General features: G+C 37.5%; 1 protein-coding gene across 5 annotated transcripts in view; it reads left to right on the top strand.

Annotated features, from left to right (window-relative positions):
- LOC113521792 (retinal-specific phospholipid-transporting ATPase ABCA4-like) overlaps positions 1-23,296 on the top strand; it is a 69,125-nt gene that overhangs the window by 39,513 nt on the left and 6,316 nt on the right. For 3 of the 5 annotated variants that reach the window (XM_052900000.1, XM_052900002.1, XM_052899999.1), the window contains 15 exons: positions 1,119-1,171; positions 1,757-1,866; positions 3,017-3,242; positions 4,861-4,943; positions 5,639-5,849; positions 7,034-7,255; positions 8,104-8,226; positions 9,728-9,964; positions 10,907-11,001; positions 12,449-12,605; positions 13,114-13,221; positions 15,536-15,669; positions 18,253-18,400; positions 20,828-21,038; positions 21,495-21,709. In XM_052900000.1, coding sequence (XP_052755960.1) covers positions 1,119-1,171; positions 1,757-1,866; positions 3,017-3,242; positions 4,861-4,943; positions 5,639-5,849; positions 7,034-7,255; positions 8,104-8,226; positions 9,728-9,964; positions 10,907-11,001; positions 12,449-12,605; positions 13,114-13,221; positions 15,536-15,669; positions 18,253-18,400; positions 20,828-21,038; positions 21,495-21,709 — 2,333 coding nt within the window. Of the gene's footprint in view, positions 1-1,118; positions 1,172-1,756; positions 1,867-3,016; positions 3,243-4,860; positions 4,944-5,638; positions 5,850-7,033; positions 7,256-8,103; positions 8,227-9,727; positions 9,965-10,906; positions 11,002-12,448; positions 12,606-13,113; positions 13,222-15,535; positions 15,670-18,252; positions 18,401-20,827; positions 21,039-21,494; positions 21,710-23,296 lie in introns of those variants that run through there. The other 2 variants (XM_052900001.1, XR_008253452.1) reach the window with 2 other exon arrangements.

Genomic DNA, 23,296 nt, shown 5'->3' with positions numbered 1-23,296 from the left:
GTATAACGTTACTGTCACTCACTCACCCTGTCAATCACCATGTAACTTATTCAGTTTTCCTATAATATACATACAAGCCACTTTTCAATATTTACAACTTACTATTATTTACTTGTTCACTATCCAATCGGCTAAAATCTCTTTTTATATTAAGATACATACTTTCTTTTAAAGCGGTCATTTGACCGCTCATGATAGGATTTTTTGGGGGGGAGGGGGAGGTGAAATATTTACAACTTACTATTTACTTGTTTATTATCCAATAGGCTAAAATCTCTTTCTATATTAATATACATATTTTATTTTAAAGCGGTCATCTGACTGTTCATGATAGGATTGGGGGGGGGGGGGTGAAAATGGTATGGTAACCCCGCCTGCGCTAACGGGATACGCTGGCGGGGCACCAGTGAAGGGTGATAGATGAGAATGAAAACAGGCCAGTTAGCCCATCATGATTAATTCCTGATGAATTCATCATGTTCCAGGGGGAACCGCGAGGAGGTCTGCCTGGTTGGGTATATTGCTAGCAATGGGATTCTCAGTCTCCATTACTAACAATCCCTTTCCCCCCGCTCATGGTAGGATTAGGTATGTCGGTATTTCGGTAGATTTAATGTTAAAATAAAAATGCATAATACATACAACAAGTGAAATCTTTCCTCTATTCAAATTTTTTTTTTTTAGAACAAACAATTCTATTTAATTTAACAAAATTAGTACTAAACTTATTAGAGCAAACATTGTGTAGGTATTTTATTCTATCTATTCTAATTATTAGTATATTTTTTCTATTATTAATATTAATACAGGTATAAATTTAATAGTTTACTTTCACTTAATATATATATATATATATTTGATGATTGAAAATGGTATGGTAACCCCGCCTGCGCTAACGGGATACGCTGGCGGAGCACCAGTGAAGGGTGATAGATGAGAATGAAAACAGGCCAGTTAGCCCATCATGATGAATTCATCAGGAATTACCCATGATAGTTTCCAGGGGGAACCGCGAGGAGGTCGGCCTGGTTGGGTATATTGCTAGCAATAGTATTCTCAGTCTCCATTACTAACAATCCCTTTCTCCCCTCACTTAATATATTAATAATCCATTTTAGACTATCTGCAATTGAGAAGACGCCTGCCGAAGATGAAACCGACGGTAATGCCAGTAAGTAATTTTTAATAATTGTAATTGCATCATACCAGAGGGTGACTTTGTACAAAAGTCGTTTGCTTGGGCACTTCTGTCCCATTCGTGTTTCAACCGTGAAGCAGTTGTGTTTGCATGGCTGTGTTTCGGTTTGAAGGATGGGATATGGCAGTGAATTTACAGGGTACAGAGGAATAACACCTGAGTCTCTCAGAAATGACAACACATGGGGGATATCATGGGCGAAACAATATACTAAATAGTGTTATTTTCACTGTGTCTATACCATCGCAAGAATCTGCGGCCTAGCATATTGGCGCGGACCGACAAAGCCCTGCGTTCCCTCACCATATCTACATTGTTCCTAAACATACACTCGTATATATGTTGAGAGGCGCCATGTCTCGTTAGATAGTTTGTTCATCGGTCAATTGTAAAGAAATACGCAATGGAGTAAAATTTATTGACAAGACAACGCTAGATAATAAAAAATTATTATAAACTAGCCGTTTCCCGTGGCGTTCCCCGCCTTTAACTACGTAGTTCCCGTTTATAATTCCCATTGGAACGCTTCATCAAGTAATAATCATACATTTCTTTCAGTAACGCCCATAAAAATCGACGGCTTCCGTTTATGGGCTCGCCAGTTTAGTACTCTCTTCAAACGACAAGTGAAGTACATTATATCGAAGAAGTACTCGTTTTTGCTTCTGGTATGAATTCCAGTATGTTACTATCTATACTCGTGCGAAGTACCCGCATTAATTAATTAATAATTCCCAAGAGACTACAGCATGGGGTTCTTCAAAAGGGGGGTAAACAGGTTTCTTCAGGGTCGGCAACGCATGCGTAATACCTCTGGTATTGCAGGCGTTCATAGGCTACGGTAACCACTTACCGTATGCTTGTTTGCTACCTAAGTGGTATAAAAAAAAAATTAATTTGCATAGTTTTTCATTACAGTTATAAAGTACAGTAAATAAGATTTTTTTTTTAGTAAATATCGGCACTAATTTTTCTTTTTTATTTATTATTTTAGTTATATTAATTGTTATTTAATAAACATATTTTATAAATGCATGTTTACAATCATACGATTCGGTGTCATATACTTGTTCTCTCCCTGTATTATAAATTATATACCATTATATATTTATTTACTGTTTTCTTTTCTCCATCTCATAAGGTACTTATTTTAATAATATTATATTTGTATTATTTAATCATTGCTGTCAATATCTGAACTTTAGCAACATGGATTTTATTTATTTTATATATAAATTAACTTAACTTTATGGAGACTCATTATCATACATGGTTTCTTTCATACATGCACTGTATATTACTTGCATACTCTAACTTGCCTACCTCGCTTTGGAATCAAAATTTCTGTTTGTATAAATAAAATCCGTTATTGGCTGTATACCAGAGGGAGACTTTGTACAAAAGTCGATTGCTTGGGTACCTCTGTCCCATTCGTGTTTCTACCGTGAAGCAGCTGTGCTTACATGGCTGTGTTTCGGTTTGAAGTGTGGGATATGGCGTGAATTTACTGGGTACAGTGGAATAACACCTGAGTCCTCAGGAATGGCAACGCATGGGGGGTATCATGGGCGAAACAGTATACTCTGTTATGTCCATGGTACTGCTCATGTCTATAGGCGACGGTTACCATTTTCTATCGTGGACCGTCAGCTTGTTTGCCATTCTAAGTTGTATAAAAAAAAATTCATAAGAGACTTGGCATGTAAGTTATTTTTTGAGAGCTGTGGATTTTTGTATAAAATAAAAGAAAAAGTATTATACTCATATTGAAAGCTTGCAACTGACGACTTTGAAGATTGTGCACCTTGTATGTTGCAGCAAATAATCCTGCCGATCCTCTTGATCTGCATATTCACGAGGACATACAATGACGAAGTAGACCAATCCAGCAGCAACATGGCTAGGCTGATGAACTTGGAACTGTATAACAAGATGGTGGACAAACGGGCGCTGTACAACGTGGATATGAGGGGACAGCGCGCGCGGACGGACGTCAAGCTGTGCTGTGGCACTACTGTGGAACAAAGTACAGATATAATTGGTGGTAAGTGTCTATCTTATCTGCCTCACTACTTGAGTGTGGATATGGTGTTGGTAATGGAGTATATGAGAATCCACATTGCTTGTGGTACACCCTGGCAAATGTATCTGCACGCACTCAAACTAGATATATATATATATATATATATATATATATATATATATATATATATATATATATATATATATATATATATATATATATATACAGGGTGTCCAGTAATGAATGGATAACCTTGAAACGTCTTATAGTTCAACTTATGGCCGTCTTAAAAAAATACGAAACAAAATATAAGTAGTACTTTGTTATCTTTATTTTAAAGAAAAGTCAAATTTTTTCAAGTCATCTCTTCAAGTCAAATCTTATTTTACTGTCCTGATCACTATGACCAAAAATGAATGAATTCTATTGGTTTTTTTGTTGTTTTATTATTATACACTAACTGTGATGATAGATAGAAAGTGAATAGTATGACTAGCTATTGCTGTTTTTTTTTAATACGCAAACTAATTTATTTTTGAAATTTATGCAAAAAAAAATAGGGTATAAAAAAAATGTATGAATACATGGGTGACCAATAATTTTAAAATATTGTCTGTTTCAAGTAGATTTTACAATGGTACAATTCATAACTGTGTCTATCATAAATAGTGAATTATTGTCATTAATGTAGAAAAGGAGAAAATTTTACTAAATAACAAAATTTGTAATATGGGAACATTTTTAAATTAAATTATATCTCATCATTGGGGAATAATAAAAAAAAAACAACATTTAATATTTAAAATAATTTATTTTACATAAATTTACAATAAATGCTCAAATTGTTTTCCTCCCACTCTTATGCATGCCCTGCATCTTCGGATAAATGCTCTTCTGAGCAGTCTTGTGTACCGTCGCTCGTTTATTTTCGATGCGGCTGCACTGACACGACTGCGTAATTCGTCCAAAGACTGTATAGGCTTACGGTACACTTCCTCTTTGAGGCAGCGCCAGTAAAAAAATCCAATGGATATAAATCTGGTGAACGTGGAGGCCACAGAATTGGCCCTAGGCGCCCGATCCATCTGTTTGGATACCTTTTATTTAAATATGCACGAACCGATACAGCATAATTACCGGGGAATTTAACTGAGCAAAGATATTTGGAGTTTCTTCAAAATGATCTCCCCAATTTATTAGAAGAGGTTTCCGAGGAGCTGAAGGAATCGTATTGGCTGCAAAATGACGATCGTCCTACGCGCATTATGCTGTACCGGTTCAAGCATATTTAAATAGAAGGTATCCAAACAGATGGATCGGGCGCCTAGAGCCAATTCTGTGGCCTCCATGTTCACCGGATTTAAATTCATTGGATTTTTTTACTGGGGCTACCTCAAAGCCTCCTGCCTTTTTGCGAAAACGTTTCTAGTTTTCGGAGAAAAAAAAAACTTAAAAATAAAAAAAAAATCGAAATAAAAAGACATAACGAAGCTGCGCAATTTTGGGGGAAAAATAGTTGACAGTCATATCATCATATCCTCTATTTTTTTTTTAAATAAATTTCGTCTGAATAAATATAAAATCTCTTACACTTACTTTCTGAACGTGTCTTCATACATTCAATTTTTGTTTCCTCTAGATATCATCCGTATTGGCAAAGAAGACAAGTTGGAGTACAACAAGTATTTGATCGGAATAGAAATCAACGATACAGATGCAAAGGTGGGACTGTAACTCATAGTTATAAATGTTTTTTTGACTGGATGGTGGGTGTCGTAAAAGGTGATTAAGGGAGGGCGGGGGATGGGCAGTAGCGTCTTTCTTAAAACATCTCCAAAGCCTGACTGCGGTTGTCAACCCGCCTGCCAGGCGTGGCAACTACTCCCCAAGTGGAGGCTTATGTTCAGCAGTGGACGGTTAAGGGCTGATATGATGATGATGATAGATAAACATACATAATAAAAAGAAGTAAAAGATTACATGTACGAAAAAAGCAAAATGCAGAAAAGAAGTAACATTTTCCCCTTTCATGCGTGTGCACACACAAAATGGTCACAACTCATGGCGGGTATCATGGGCGAAACAGTATACTCTGTTATATCCATGATACTGCTCATGTCTATAGGCGACGGTTACCACTTTCCATCAGGTGGGCCGTCAGCTTGTTTGCCATTCTAAGTTGTATAAAAAAAAACTCAGTTCTATTGCTTTGCCTTTAAAAGAGCAAAACACTGATATTCTGTTGTGGCCAAAAGTTTTATTTAAATTATTACAGAAACACTAAGTGAAATTAGTACCCATGCGTTGCCATTCCTGAGGACTCAGTTGTTATGCCTCTGTACCCTGGAAATTTTAATCAATTAACCAGAGACATCTGCAAAATAATATCTAATTGGGTAAACCATTTCCATCACCAGATATTGTACACGACGACGGTACGCCACGCGGTGCCTGTTGCCATGAACGCGTTCTCGAATGTGCTGGCAATGGAGCTGCTCAGGACGAACGAGCCGATCATTTCCACTTACAATCACCCTATAGAGGATGAAGACTACCACCATCGAATAATTCTGCAACACCCGAAGAGCCAAGTCATGACTATGGCGTGGGCTCTCACCGTTCTCTTCAGTGAGTTTATTCTTATCTATGTATTATTTTGGCTACGGTAACCACTTACCATCAGGTGGGCCGTATGCTTGTTTGCCACCTCAGTGGTATAAAAAAAATTCTTAGATTATAGAGTGTCTACATACAAATACTTTGAGAAAAGTGGGTCAACTTTTTCATACAATTTTACGTGTTAAATATGTATGTGTGATTCCTTTATATTTATTTTGTATTATAAATTTTGCACCTTTTTAATGCGCAAAAACTCATTTTATTTATTATATAATTAAATATAAATACGTCAAAGTACATTGTGTGCATAAGTATATAGAACACTGATAAAAAAATGAGTCAGCTAATTTGACAATTAGCTGACAAAAAGTTGACCCGTTTTTGAGGCTCGATACTCTATCTATATAATGTAAGGTATTATTATTATCGAGTGAAACAGAGAGCTGAAAAACCTGTAACACTTTGACCTCTGTAATCTTTTGTGGTCGCCCCCCCCCCCCTTTTAAGTTCATTGTTAGTGATAGAAATGTGCAGAACTTACCTTTTTAGAATATATTTTTAAATTATATATATATATTTATATATATTTTTAAATTATATATATATAATTATATATATGACGATGTCATAATTGAGTGATTATATTTTTCTCTACCACTAGCAACGACCGTTTTTTTTTTTCGTGAAATATACAGTCCTTTTTCAAGAGCATATCTCTCGTTAAAAAGGAATTTTAAGACGTTTTTAGCAATCATGTTTTTTATTTATCTCTTCGGGATATAAAGTGTATTTTCTAATATGTCGTAACATTTCTTCCTCGTGGTGACAAAATCTGCAAACACTTTTTTGGCATAAACCTAGTTGAGCCATGGACTTATTTAGTTTGTGGTATCCAGCGAGAGCTCTTGTTAATGCACAAATATTAATTTTATTCAAGAGAGTTTTATCTATAATAGAGGGAGACACCAATCAAGTATCTATTTGAGGCGTATGCATTTAATCCCTCCGCAAATACAAAATGTTAATACAACCCCATTGCACATTACGTACGTCTTGTCGTCGTAATATCTACGTCCATAAAGATTTGCAGTTAATTTTTAGTAAATTCCTCACAATGGGCCAACTACCACAACAAACGTATTGTTTCTGGCAATGAATATTATTAAAAAGGTCAATTAATATTGTTCGCCCAGTTATCCAGGCGTCGTGCATCAACTTCGTGTCGCTGCCGAGCGCGGAACGGATATCTGGGGCCCGGCACATCCACGTGATGTCGGGCTGCCCGCCGCCGCTGTACTGGCTGACGTCGCTGGCCGCGCACATGTCCGTCACGCTGTTCGGGCTCGTGCTGCCCGCGCTCGCCGCCGCCGCCGCCCTCGACACCGACCACACGCTTCACCAGCCCTCCCTGCTCTGTACGTATATGTCTGCTATATAGATAAATAGATAGATACTCTTTATTGTTTCCTCCAAAAAGATTACAATAGTCAACTTATTATAGATACAAACAATTATAAGAAATAATCACAGTGAGAAAACAATGGGCGACCTTATCGCTAAGAGCGATCTCTTCTAAGCAACCTTTGGATGGAGAGGAGTAATTATAAACAGATTGATCGGAGGCACGATGATATATATATTCAATCTTTTTATATGCAAAATGTAATGGCAAATAAGCCCACCTGATGGAAAATGGTAACTGTTGCCTACCTCTATAGACATGTATTACAAGGGTTATTGCTTGTTTCTAAAATATAGAGATGTAATAATGTAAATATATATCCCAACTTATTATATATATATATATATATATATTCTTTATTGCACTTGTAAATTACATAATGCATTTATAAATGTTGTGAGCTTATCTCTGACAGAGATCTCTTCCAGTCAACCCAGTACAGTTAGATAGCATGTCGTCAGCGGGCAGCTGAAGTGCTACAACTATTAATATTTAGAGTACATAAACAAATATACAGTTAAATAAAATATTAAAATATATAATAAAATATTATATGAATACATATACTATAAATAAATATAATAATATAAATATAATACAATACCTACCTACTTTACTGTACGTGAGAGATTTTTAAATATTTAAGTAAAAATAATTGAACAGTCTCAATAAGGTCAATAAATGCCAAAACTATAATTTTTACAAATAAAACAGACAAAACTTTTAAAAATGTTTTATTTTCACTTCAGTTGCTCTTATTGCGTTCTCTTATATTATTTTTTTTCCTGTGTGTGTCTGCAGGGGCGTTTGCAGTCATTCTGTTCCTTGGAAGCCTCTCTTTCTTCGCAATTATGTACCTCATCAGTTTCAATTTCAATGAGAAAATCGCCAGTGTTCTACTCATTGGTCTACTCATATTATTCGGTAAGTAACGATTTATTTTCTTTTCTGCTGTACAAAAGAAAATTATAAAATTTAAACTAACCCTAAGAAAAAAAATCTACAGGAAGTTCGGATTATTATCATAGCTGGCATTATCTCGCTGTATTATATGGCTATAGAAATAACGTCCTGCTATGTAGTCCCGGTATAGCATAGGCCACCACAATATGTTTTTAGCGTTCCGTTTTAAATAAATTTAATAATAATAAAATCATTTATTCATCTACAAAACTTAACAATATTAATGACAATTTTATACATTAAAATAATAATTCTGTGGTAACAGCTGAAATGGTCACCACTCAGCTAAGCTGCAGCGTGTTGCTGTAGCGCTGATTTTCAGTGGGATCACCACTCGATAGGTAGCATTCGAGAAACAGTATTAAATCTATAATACACTATTAACTAGACTTTATACGTGATATCAATATTATATATTATCTAATATATAAAATTCTCGTGTCGCGGTGTTTGTTACCAAACTCCTCCGAAACGGCTTTACCGATTTTTATAAAATTTTGTGTTCATATCGGGTAAATATTAGAATCGGCCAACATCTATTTTTCATACCCCTTAATGATAAGGGTGACCCACACCAAAATATTGTTTTATTTATTTTTTTGACAATTTTTTTTTTATTTTTATTAAAATAATATTTTGCATTGAAAAATACACACAACTTCAAATTTTCGCCGTTTTATGATCGTAAAACGGTGAATAGTTTTACGATCAATCCCTGTTTTTTAATTGCGATTTTTATATTCCGCCATAGAGTTGCAAGTTGTTAGTTATCATCCTTCACTGGTGCCCCGCCGGTGTATACCGATAGCGCGGGTGTCACCATTCCATTATCAACTATTAAAAAAAAATTGTGTGATAAAAAAACGCGTATTTTTTTTAAGTTGAAAAATGTCAAGTGAATCGGTACAACGGTGCAATGTAACAGCCACACAGTTCTCTTTCCGAGTTCAGTCCAACTTGAATGTTATGGAAAATTCTAGAATATCGATATTTTTAAAATGTATAAACATTCGTAATTCGAACGCAAAAAAGTTTCAAATTCATTGTTCGTAATTCGAAATTTAAGCTTATATACTTACTGAGTATGTAGAATATTGCTAGTAATGAGATTTAATAGCCTTATTGCTAGCAATACACCCTATCAAGTCGACAAGTAATAACCCCTATGTTTCCCCTAGAAACCATAGTGGTTAATACTTGTTCAATTGGTCACTATGGGCCAACTGACCTGCCTTCATCCTCACCTGTCACCTTTCACCTTTCACCTTTCACCTTTTACTGGTACCCCGCCAGTGTATACCTATAGCGCAGGCGGGATTACTATTCCATCTTCGCCCATTAATATACTGGTACCCCGCCAGTGTATGCCGATAGCGCAAGCGGGGTTGCTATTCCATCTTCGCCATTCCACTTCCTATTAAAAAAAACCTGACAAACAAGATAACCATGGTCCCGCCGGCAGGATGCATGACGCCGAGCATAAAGAATGCGTCGGAGATGTTGTCGGTGAGTCAGGCGCGCGACGCGTGGTACTACGCGGCGCGGCTGGCCGGCGCGCTGCTGCCGCCGCACGCCGCCACCGAGGGGGCGCTGCGGGCGGCGCAGGTGGCGCGGCTCAACGCCTACTGCCACCTCAACCGCCACCGCTGCCCGCGCCTCCTCGTGCCCGACAACGGCTTCGACGCGCAACGCTGCTGCGGTAAGGAATTCATACTAATAATAATTATTTGATAGATAGATAGATAGATAGATAGATAGATAGATAGATAGATAGATGACCTTTATTACCATTATTAAGAAAATAAATATTAAAACAACAAAAAGAAAAAAGAACAATTAATGTTGCTGGTAATAGGGGCCGCCTCAGCTGTTGCTATATATGTACAGCTCCAGCGAGATATACCTATATAGCGTTGATTTTCAGGCGGCCCCTTAACTCCTTTACCTTTAGCATGCGTGCGGGTCGCCAATACCTATTTTCCGGATGGGAGACTCAACACGCTTACCAACAAATACATAATACATTACAACACATACATAAAACATTACAATAAATACATAAAACATTACAACAAGTACACAAAAAATTACAACCATAATACAACCACAATAATACAAAACCGAAAAGAACAAACTCTGAATAAATTATCGCACCTCACAATGACAGCATCATAAAAAAATTAAAAAAAAGAACGTGAAGCGTCAGTTTCTCGACTTAGCTCACGAAGTGACCGAAATGTTAGGGGTGACGTCCACCGAAATCATTCCAATTGTTTTTTCGGTGAACGGTCTTATCCCAAACAGTCTGGAACATCTCAGACGGTTGGAATTCCGAGGCGGCTCACTCCCGGGAAAGATGCAGAAAGCGGTGCTCTTAGATACTGCCCGCATTGTACACCGGTTTCTCTCTCTGGGCCCCTGAACCCCAGCCGACTGTGCTTCTGCCAGGGGTTAGTTTGCCATCTCCTTTCCTTAAAAGGGGAGATGTGAGTTTTGTAAAAATTTTAAAAATAATAATAATAATTTTCATCTTAACCCTTCTTTGCATAATGGTTGAAATTTCCATCATATATATATATATATATGTCATTCTCTTAATCTTTAAAGATCATTTATTCATTCTTAATTATTTTACGTACAGAAAAAAATCAGAACCCGAGATGTTACTTCTGCATCGACGACTTCTCCCCGGGCGCGGCAATGATTACGCTTTTTCTACAATTCATCGTGTACATGGTAAATATCTAATGGGTCAGCCCTTCCTTTCCCATATCCGTTGTAAGAAGCAACTAAGATAACTTAATAGGCGAGGGACGGACAGCAGCGACCCTCTTAAATCATCACCAAAAGCCAAACTGCGATAGCCAACCTACCTACTAAGTATGGCAACTACTGGGTAAACCCGTAGTTGCCATACTTAGTATACTTGCCAAACCTAGTAGTACTGGTAAACTACTGGGTACAGAGGTATAACACCTGAGTCCTCAGGAATGACAACGCATGGGGGGTATCATGGGTGAAACAGTATACTCTGTTATGTCCATGGTACTGCTCATGTTTATAAGCGACGGTTACCACTTTCCATCAGGTGGGCCGACAGCTTGTTTGCCATTGTAAGTTGTATAAAAAAAGCCCTCCAATAGTAAACTGCCATAGGGGGGCGGCCCTATTCCTTATGACAGACTATGGGGGAGGACTATGCTCAGCTGTGGGCAGATAACGGCTGATATAATGATGCTGTCATATGTATTATATCAGAAAAATATATTTTTCTCAAACATGCCTGGAAATGTGAGCATTATTTTGACAATCTTCTTGGAGATAAATCAAAATTGCCGTACTGGCCAGATAAATTACTATGTAAACCTATATCTGTCTTGTAATTTAAAAATGGAATAACCTTTTATTTCGAAACATGGCTACCAAGGAGGTAACTAATAAAAGGTTTTATTTAAATTTCGAACTGGCTTGCAAATAGAAAGCTGTTTATTAAATGAAAAACAAAGGAATATTATGGCGCGTGAAAAATTATTATTGTTCTTTATTCTTCATTGAACTTAAAAAGTAAAGTTGTGTTTTTGATTTCCGCGCATTGTTTGAGAAAAGTACTATACAAGCCTTGACGACAACTAGGCATTGATGGGCTCACGTATGTGTGCCTCGGCTACGCCTCGGCCTACATTTGCACGTTCGTCCATCAATGCCTCAGTTGCTGGCCGCTGCAGTAATGTACTATTAATTCCAATTTAAAAAATCGACGTGATCCGGGAAATTTTTAATCCAATTACTTGCAACATTGAAAAATGAGACGAGCTTTGTTTTAATTAAAAAAAAATTACAAATTGAGTCAGCCAAAAGTCAATTTAGCTAACAAAATGTTGACATGTAACTAACAGAATATTACACTCGTAACTCTATCTATATGGGGGGAAGGGATAGTTAGTAATGCGGACTACCACTCCCATTGCTAGCAATATACCCTGTCAGGTCAATATCCACGCTGGAAACTCGTGCTGAATCCCAAGTGTATCCATTACGATGGGCTAACTGACCTGCCTTTTCATCCTCACCTACATCCCTCACGGGTGTTTCACCAGTGCGGGGTTACCATTCCATTAACATCCATTAAAAAATAACTATTTAATCGAAGGTAGCAGGATTTTATATTCGTTTATGTTTCCAGTCTCTAGTGCTCGCCATGGAGTATGGACTCTTCAACATATTGAAAGACAGGCTATTCAACTGGCGGACCTATTTCACGACCTATACGGGAGACGAGGCCGAACTAGATCCGAAAGTCAGAGCAGAGGAGGTGACTGCCTCCAACCTCATAAATAATCGTAAGTGTACTCAAACAGTCAAGGGAATTTAATGGTCGGGGGATGGGCAGTAGCGTCCCTCTTAAAACATCACCAAAGCCTAACTGCGGTTGCCAACCCGCCTGCCAAGTGGCAACTATTGACAAACCCCCTCAAGGGGGAGGTTTATGTTCAGGCAGGTAAAAGCTAATATGGTAATGATGTACTCGAACAATATAAGAACAACAATAGAAGTAAGAAATATCTATATTGTACAGCTTTGACTTTGTTACTGTTTTTTGGTATTTCATATTATTTCACCAGAAAATGTTATTATTTCTTTATATTACACGTGTAACATAATATCATAGATTTTAAATGAAGAAAACAGGAGAAAAATTTGCAATTTTTTCGAAAGAATTTCCATTGGTTTTCAGTTCAGAATAAAGGTCTGAATTCACTGTTTCAATTTTTGACAACCTATCCCTTATACCCTGTATATTGTGTGACGAGTTTTACAGTTTTGTGACTTCATTGTTTTTTTTTACAGAACATTCGGATAAAGCAATAGTCGTGTACAGCATCCACAAGAGATATCCCAAGACCATTGGACGATCCTGTCACGCGGTCAAGGGCATCAGCTTCGTTGTCGAGAAAGGTTTGTTAACTGCAATTGTTGGTAACGGGGACTAGCGGCCCCGTTGCTAGCAATGCGCCTGAAAACCATCGTATATAACTACTACATCCACTGGGGCCCCGAGCACTGGTGCACCCATATACGCTGTCAGCTGGTAACGCTGGTACCATACCACCACCATTACTAAATAACAATTATTAATATTTAATCCATTCAATAATAACAATGTCAAAAAAGACGCAGTGATAAAGTATGTACAATCCCAGCATTTAAACATATCTTCACAAATAGATGATCCCTTTATGGGATAAGTCCGCCATTGTATATTAAATCATTTATCAGTGCTTAATTTGAATTATGTACAATAAAGATTTTACAATACAATACAATACAATAGATTCTTTTGTTACCTTGGTCCGCATTTATATAATAAACTTAATAGAATTCTTAATATATATCCTTTAAATAGAAAGGATACGTAAGTACAGAGTTGTAGACTGGTTGAAAGAAAAGAACTACGATGAGACGGAAAATTTATTAAAAAATGAAATATAATAAAAATATAATTAATACTAAATACTACTAAATAGATACATAAATTAAAATAATGTTGTACAATTAAATTCAAGATGAACTTCCAAAATTATTTAAATAATATTACAGTAAACATACAAATAATTTTACACACTCTCCCAACACACATACATTCAAATTACACTCTACACACAGGGAGCACATTATTTCACAAATTTCATTATTACCAATAGTTATAATTAGATGAATTAACTTTATATAAAATCAACATTCTATATGTAGAACTAAAAATTTAGCTGAACTAATATTATACTATGTAATGAGGGTTGTGCGCTGTCGTCTGAGATACAGGTTTTATAACCTAGTTCAGACACAGATGTTTAAACTGAGCCAAATGTACAAATGAATTCGTGCCTACTTTTACTGTAATTTCCAGTACTGAGTTTGTTACAATCATGGTTATGCAATAAATTTATTATTATTATTTAAATATATATTGTATTTAACATCTCCCTTTTTATGGGGGTAAATGTTCAACCATGCGGGCCTTAGCCTAGCAATGGTTGACTTTAAATTATATATGAGGACGATGACAATGATGAGGAAAGAAATTTTCCGACTATGCGGCAGGTATTGAGGATGACCGCTTTCTGCAGCAAATCTATTATATAGGTAGGAATTTGTAACATATCTAAATACTTGTGAAGATTTTTGGGTATGATTCCTGTAACAGACCGTTGTTGGAAAATGTTTTTATGGTTACGGTGTAGTTATCAAAATGAAACGGACGCTTGCAAGACACTTTTTTAATTAATTTCCAAAACATAGCAAAACAACAACTAACTGCTCGTGCACACACGTGTCACAGGACAATCGTTTGGCGCATGCGCGCCGGCATTAATTCAATCAAATGCTAACAGATGGCGCTAGTGGTTACAATTATAACATTTTACGAGGTGCGAGGTGCATCGCTTACAATTCCTGTGAAACATTCATTTCTGGAAATTGCCGAGTAAATTCTTGATGTAATGGTTTTTTTTTTATTTATTATTATTATTATTAAAAAATAATTTGAATGTATTAATTTAATGAATAACTATTTATTTACAAAAAATCTGGTAAATATATGGATGTTAACAATAAATATAGGTATATATTAATAATTAGGCATGTAAAATTTAAAATGTTGATCAAATTAAGCATGGTGTCCAAAGGGGAAGATTTATTGTTTTAAATGTGTAATATAATACCATTAAATTATTATTATTAATCAAATTCAATTCAAAATTTCAAAAAAATATCCTTCTAATACAAGTAACGTATCATATAAAATAGCTTTTTACGTTCTTTATCTATTTTTAAAATGTTTTTATGTCACTTAATTTTTTTTACTTGTCTTTAAAAATGTGACAAAAGTAACATCTTCTCTCTTTATCTCCAGAGTTTGTAAAGCCAAAACCTTGAAATAACTATACTTTGTTAAAATATATGTGAATATTACAGAAGGAATAAAAGTGAGTTTTTATTAGTTTTGAAAAAAATATCAAAAACAAAAACAAAAAATAAGTCTAAATTTTATTCACAATTATAACTTAAAATTACATATTGAAATATCAATTTTAATAACTTTTAGGTGTCTATTCATATAAGAGACACATAAAGGTAATTTTATATCATATCTATCTACAGAACCCAGGGCGTGTAAGTTCAACTCGCACCTGACCGGTTTTTATTTTTTAATCCACGTAACTTGAGCTTGGTTTCTGCTAGTTTCATGTTTGACCCAAGTGCGTGTATACAGGTAAGTGCTTCGGGTTGCTGGGTGTGAACGGTGCTGGCAAGTCGACGACCTTCAAGATGTTGTCGGCCGAAGAGTGCGTATCTCACGGCCAAGTACGAATCGGTCACACCCCGCTCTCACGGTGGTCTACTCAGGTACAGTATACGACTTTTTAACTATTCTTGTTGCACTCAGGGTCGGTCTTTGTGTACTTGACACCTCTGGTCACGCTTTTATCAGTGCACCTTTCAATGTTGCTCACACCCGATTCGACATCGCTCATGTCGGGTTCACGGGGTACAATATTTATATTTCCACACAGAAAGCAGTGTTCCGTATTATTAAATCTATTTTATCCTAAATAACACATGTGTAAATCTAATTTGTTTGTGAGGAGACATAAATATATTATTATTACAATTTTGGATTCCTAGAAAAGGGTCCATCGTCCATTTCAATATTGCCTATACCGAGTCCTCGCCTTTTATGTCTCATAACATTTCTCATCACCTAATTTGATTAACCCAAAAAATGATTAGTTGTTTACATGTTTCTGTTTGTTTTATTTAATTTAATTTATTACAATAAAATATTATTTATGTAATAGTAAATTCGTACCTAATCATTTTACTTTGTCTGATGCTGACGTTTCCTTGTATCCGAATTATTTTTCGTTCAATATTATTTGTTATATAATTATATATATGTATATATATATATATATATATATATATATATATATATATGTATGTATGTATGTATGTATGTATGCATAATGTAAAGTAGGTACATATGTATAATGTAGGTAATATAATATGTTTGTTATTTTTTAATTACTGTTTTTAATATTGCTTATCACTTTGCACCGTCACTTGTATTTTCTGTTATTTCTGTTTACTGTCGACTGGTTGATAACGTTATAGTTAAGTCCACCATTTACACTTTCTAGGTGTATTAAAGTTAAATAAATAAAATTTCAACAAAATTTGGTACTAAATTAAATTTTATTAAGTTCTAAATTTGCCATTATCTATTCACAAATGCACAGTAAACAGAAAAACTGGTTAGGTTTTCATTATCTAGACTCTCTCCGGTTTTCTTGCTTTATTATTTTCTTTTTTTTTTCCACAGGCACTCTTTTTTCTTCTTAATTTATTCAAATCACTGACAATAATCTTTGTCTCATTTAATATTTTATTTTATATATTATTGAATATATTTTTTTATAGCTAGAATATATTTTTTTCAAACTAGATTTGAAACCTCGGAGGCTGGGGATTCAACTTTGGGATTCCTATTGCTACTACTATATTCTGTGAGGTCCAACTCCCGCATTCCCCTGGAAACCGTCGTGTTGAATTTCAGGTGTATTCACCACAATGGGCTAATGAACTTGCCCGCCTGCAGCAGGTGGGGTTACTCTAACATCCATTAAAAAAACTAGGGATATCTAAACCAGAATCGAACACTATCTGTCTGAATATTGCATCTATTTTTTTTTTTTTATTTCTTTCATTTACAATAACGATTGTCGTAATTAAAAATACGTGTCACGATGTTTATTCACGTTAACCTTCGAAAACGCTTAACCCATTTAAATGTATTTTTATAAATTTGTATTGCTTGCTCCAACTTGAACATAGGATAGTTTTTATAACGATAAGGGGTCAAAACAATGTCTGCCAGGACGCCCACATATATATAGAACTGGCTGTATCTTCACTCTCCAGAGTTAGTACTAATAATACTTCGTTATTCAGACCATAATTTGGTCCATTTTGTTAGTAACAATTTCCTTACAAACTATGTTAGTAAAAAAAGAAAAGCAATTAAAGTGAACATTTAACTAAACTAATTCACTCAGATGTGATCCAGCCGACTAGAACAGCATCTGAATGGAATGCCTAATTATAGGCGAGTTATATGTCTCGCTTTACTTTCAGAATGCTGTTGTTGCTTGTCCTAACCCTTGTGTAGCAATGATGCAGTTTTTTTTTTTCCTCCTTATAGCGTAGTAATCATCTACGCTAGATTGAGCAAACATGCTAGAGCCGCTACAAAAGCGAGGAAACCCCAACAGCACTCTAAAACTTATTATAAACGATGACCTTGACTTTGACCAGAGATGAGACTTTGTACAAAACTCGTTTACTTTAGTACCTCTGTCCCTTTCGTGTTTCAACTGTGAAGTTATTGTGCTTTTGTTTTTTTTTTTTTATACAACATAGAATACCAAACAAGCTAGCGGCCCACCTGATGGAAAGTGGTAACCGTCGCCTATAGACATGAGCAGTACCATGGATATAACAGAGTATACTGTTTTGCCCATGATACGCCCCCATACGTTGCCATTCTTGAGGACTCGGATGTTATTCCTTTGTACCCCGTAAATTCACGCCATATCCCACCCTTCAAACCGAAACACAGCCATGCAAACACAACTGCTTCACGGTAGAAACACGAATAGGACGGAGGTACCCAAGCAATCGACTTTTGTACAAAGTCTTGCTCGTCTATTTTCCCATTATAAAATGCATTAAAAAAACGCGTGAATCAGTTTATCAAGTACCATTATGTGCTAAGTTAAGATATAACCTCATGTACCAAATTTCATTAAAATTCGTTCAGTAATTATGTGAAAGAGTAACAAACATCCATCGTTACAAACTTTCACATTTATGATATTAATAGAATTACATATATAATTGCTGAACAACAATTATTTTTCTATTCTACAGCCGTCGCAACAACTGAGTTACTGCCCACAATTCTTTGGACTGGACGAGTTCCTCACCGGTAGGGAGAACTTGGAGCTGCTACTCATTCTCCGTGGATTCAACGACGACGATATAGAGCGAGAGGTCCAACACTGGATTGATATTGTCGGTATGTATATTATTTATTGCCGTGTGATATCGGCATAGAATGGGCAACTCACCAGAGGGAGACTTTGTACAAAAGAGGTGCCCAAACCTCTGTGTAATTCGTTTCTACCGTTTTTTTACAACGCAGGTGAGCCGCATGCTCGTTTGCCAAGCATGCAGCTCACCTGATGGTGTGACCACCGCCGTCCATGATCACCCACAAAACAAACGGCATTGCAGATGTGTTGCCTTCCTTTTAAAAACGAATATACTCTTTTCTTGAAGTTTATGATGTCGTGTCAGTTCTGAAAACTTGCTGCTGGAGTTGATTTCAAAGAGTGATTGTGCGTGGAAGAAAGTGCCTTAAAAAACGCACGGTGGAAGACCGCCACTCGTGCAAATGGTTGGGATGAAATTTTAGTTTGTGGCGGGTTGTACGATGGTGAAAATCAGAAGCAGGTATCAATCCGCACTATTTCTTAGAGCACTCCCCATGATAAATTCGGTAGAAGATGCACAGAGATGCAACATCTCTACGCAGTTTTAATGGGTCGAGTCGGACAGTAAGGCGCCGATCGTCAACAATTCAAGCTGCCCGACTTTGAATGTGGTATAACGGAAGGAGCTGGTACTAGGGCACTCCTGCCTATAGATGAGAACAGTATTCCGTATGTGGCCTGACTTGAGCTTTATACAATTTCAGGCAGTGTTCCGGCGTGAAATACCGTCTCACTCTATTGAGCACTCCTAACTTTTTGGAAGCTATGTTAGTTTTTCCCTCCAGATGCCCGCAAAATAAGGATTTCGCTAGATATATTGACGCCAAGAACCCTTAGACTCGACTTATTATCGAGGAAAGTGCCCTGAAAGTGAGGAGATACGACAAACGGCGTCTTTTTTGCGGTGAACGCGCAGACTTATGTCTTCTTAGAGTTGAATTGTACAAGATTGCGTTCGCCCCAGATCGAAACTTGATCAAGTGAAGTTTCGATTTCAGACACAAGTCTGTTCCGTAGCTCATCGTTATATGCCCGCGAGATCTTTGCATGACCAGTGTATAATGCATCTCCTGTACTGTCGTCTGCAAAGTAATGAATATTACTGATCTGTAACATATCATTGATGCAAAAGAAACAGGTTCGGAGATAGTACACAGCCTTGCGGGACACCAGCATTCACAGGTTTTAAATCAGAGCATTCTCCGTCGACTACGACCTTAATGTTACGATCCTTGAGAAAACTGGCGACCCAATTGCATAATCTTGCAGGCAACCCAAACAAAGGTAGTATTGAAATAAGCGCTTTATGCTACACCCGATCAAAGGCTTTCGCAATATCCAGACTAATAACTAAAGCTCTCCTTATTCTCGATTGCCACTGCCCATCGGTGTGTTAAATAAACCAAAAAATCACTAGCCGAACGTCCCTAGCGAAAGCAGTACTGATCAGCCGGTTATCTTCTAGGTACCGGAGCAGTTGATGGTTAATGATTGATTCTATGACTTTTGAGAATAAGAAAGTGATAGCTATGGGCATATAGTTAGCTGGATCTGAGCGATCTCCTTTATAGGGATCGGATGTACCAGGGCAGTCTTCCAAAACTTTGGGACTATACGTGATGAGTAACAGAGCCGAAAAAGACGTGTAAGAACCGAAACCAACTCTGGTTCGCAAGTCCTAAGCACAATTGGAGGAATACCATCGGACCCATTCAACTTATGGATTTCAAAGGAGAGAAGTGCTTTACGCACTGATCTTTGCGTGAATTTGACATTCGGCATAGAGCTCTCACAACGCGGGATGGTCGGCGCAGGTTTCTCCTCGTCGTCCAACGTCAAGTTTGACGCAAAAAGGGATCCTAGGAGATCGACCTTTCCTTTGGCGTTCAGAGCCACCAAATCATCCTCCCTGCGTAATGGTGGAAAAGATGACTGACAGAAATTCCCTTGTGCAGCTTTGGCAAGAGACCAGAAAGCTCGAGATCTCGAAGGTAAACTAGCCAATCTCTTGCCAATTCTACCAATATGCTCTGTCTTCTGGATATCTGTGGTTCTAATGCTAACCGCGGTGTTTCAAGGTGGCGGTGGGCACCGTTTAGATTGGAGTGTATTTCCCTGATGTTGCAGGAGCTGACATTGAGCGAAGGGGATGCCATAGAAATCTTGCTCCGTTTGCCTTTGGTTCGAAAGAGCGAAACTTTGTTTTTTTAATGGTTAAAAATAGAATGGTAACCCTGTCTGTGTAGTATCAGTATACGTTGATAGAGCACCAGTGATAGACGATAGGTGAGGATGAAGAAAGGTCAGGTGGCCCATTATGAAAAATTCGATAAGAATTATCCACGACCGTTTCCAGGGAGAATCGCATGGAAGTTTACTTGATAGGATATTACTGGCAACGGGACTGTCGGAACCCACTACTAACTACTCATTTCTCTCTGCTATGGCAGGGCTGTCGAAGTACGCGGACGTGGCGGTGTCGATGTACAGCGGCGGGTGCGTACGACGTCTAGGCGCAGCGGCAACGTTGGCAGGCGGCGCACCGCTGGCGCTGCTGGACGAGCCCAGCGCCGGCGTGGACCCCGCCGCGCGCCGCCGCCTGCACCGCGCCCTGCGCCGCGCCCTCGCGCGCCGCCGCGCCCTGCTCGTCACCTCGCACAGGTGCACGCTGCACACTGTACACTGTACACTGTACACTGTACACGCACCGCGCCCTGCTCGTCACCTCGCACAGGTGCACGCTGCACACTGTACACTGTACACTGTACACTGTACACTGTACACTGTACACTGTACACTGTACACTGTACACTGTACACTGTACACGCACCGCGCCCTGCTCGTCACCTCGCACAGGTGCACGCTGCACACTGTACACTGTACACTGTACACTGTACACGCACCGCGCCCTGCTCGTCACCTCGCACAGGTGCACGCTGCACACTGTACACTGTACACTGTACACGCGCCGCGCCACGCCGGCCGCGGCCACTAAACGTTCGACAACATGCTGAGTATAAGAGTTTATTAGTACTCATACCACGACGATCCAATACTAATTTGCCAACATTAAATTCGTTTACGTAAAATATGCTAAACTATAATTACTACCCGCAGCATGGACGAGATGGAAGCGCTGTGCGACCGCATCGGCATCATGTCGGAAGGGACGCTGAAGGCACTGGACACGCCGACCGGGCTGCGGGCCTCGCACGCCACCGGACACACGCTCGTGCTGAAGCTACGCCCCGACGCCGCTGCCGCCGCCACCACCGCCACCATCAGCGACGCAGATGGTGAGGACTCCTCGCTACTGAATAAACACAGTGACGGTGAGACAACCACTTAGCACTACCGCACGCTGTAACCACATGATCATGCTTGCCGTAAGTCCTGAGCTATATGGTTGTTGGTTTACACTGTCAAATCTAATGTAAAAACTGTATAATCAAATTATATAGGAAATCTCCATAGAAATGCTTCTAGAAAAACGGGTAAATTTTTTCATACAATTTTGCGTGATAAATAATTATGATTGATTACTTTATAACTTCTATATTTATTTTGTCTTATAATTTCTGCACCTTTTTAATGCGTAAACACTGATTTTTAAATAATACGTCAAAATACATTTTAAGTATACAGAATACTGTTAAAAAAACGGGTCAGCCAATTTAACAATTAGCTGACAAAAAGTTAACCCATTTTTGAAGCTCTATTTATATAATCTAAGTGTCAAATATATAAGGTGTTACCAAATTATATGCATTCCCTTTAAGGGGATTGTAGTATTACACATATACGTTACCAATAATAATAGAATTTCGTGACCCAAATATTATAAAATTTTTCATACAAAAAAAAATTCTTAACTCTTCTTTGCTGAAATTTCCATTATAACATTGAATGTCCAAAAATTATATAAAACAACAAGTTCACTTTAAGTTGATCGTGTATGGATACCTTTTTAATGTCCATTGCAGAAAAAAAAACGTAGCTGTCAAATTTATTTTTTTAACCATTTTTCCTTTAATTTTGAACATGAATTATATCACCTTGATTTATTTCACCAATAAAAAAAATCATGCAAAGAAGGGTTAATAATTTTTCACTCTGCGTAAAAAAGCAACGTTACCGCTGTAGTCATAACGGCATAACATATCTTTGATCATAGCGCGTCGCATAACCTATGATCAATCTCAAAGCGCGAATCACACATTGTTCGCGCCGTTATTTCATTGGCGGGTCCATGACACAGTCCACGTGGACCTCAGAATGTTTTAAATACACAGTAGTTACGTATCTGACGTTGACGCGTTGTGTTTTTTTTTTTCGTAATTACCCATGAACCTAGCCATCTTTCGTGTACAATAGTGTACTATCTAAGACAGTGTTTCCCAACCTTTTTTGTGCCTTGCCCCACTTGAACATTTCTAAAATTTAGTTGCCCCCATACATAATTTTTCCCGACAAAGTTTACTTGACTACTGTAATCGCCCAGTTGACCTTGAGTTATGCCTAATAAATATTTACAGCACTTTTTTGATTTACTTTTTTTTGTTAAATGTGGTATCGATATCTACTCGTAGCATTTAATTGCCCCCCCCCCCCCCTTAACTATCAAATTGCGTGGACGCCAATGTTGAGAAACACCGATCTAAGACTAAACTACCATGAAATGAAATTCCAAATTTTCGGGCTCAATTTAGTGTTTTTGTTCGTACCTAAATCGACCCTGTAAATGGAGCTTAACGTTTCTTACATCATAAATCCTATTCTAATAGTCCAGAGGAACGATATTTTAATATTTTTAATAATTTTAAGCGGCATGTATTATGTAATTCTAACATAAAATTTCTATTTCGTTCGCCTCCGAAATTTCGGAAAATATTTCATGGTAAGCCCTCAGATCCCACATC

This window comes from Galleria mellonella, unplaced genomic scaffold (assembly GCF_026898425.1).
Source record: "Galleria mellonella isolate WM207_F2 unplaced genomic scaffold, CSIRO_AGI_GalMel_v1 utg63, whole genome shotgun sequence".
Lineage (NCBI taxonomy): Eukaryota > Metazoa > Arthropoda > Insecta > Lepidoptera > Pyralidae > Galleria > Galleria mellonella.
This window is presented reverse-complemented; position numbering and strand designations above follow the sequence as displayed.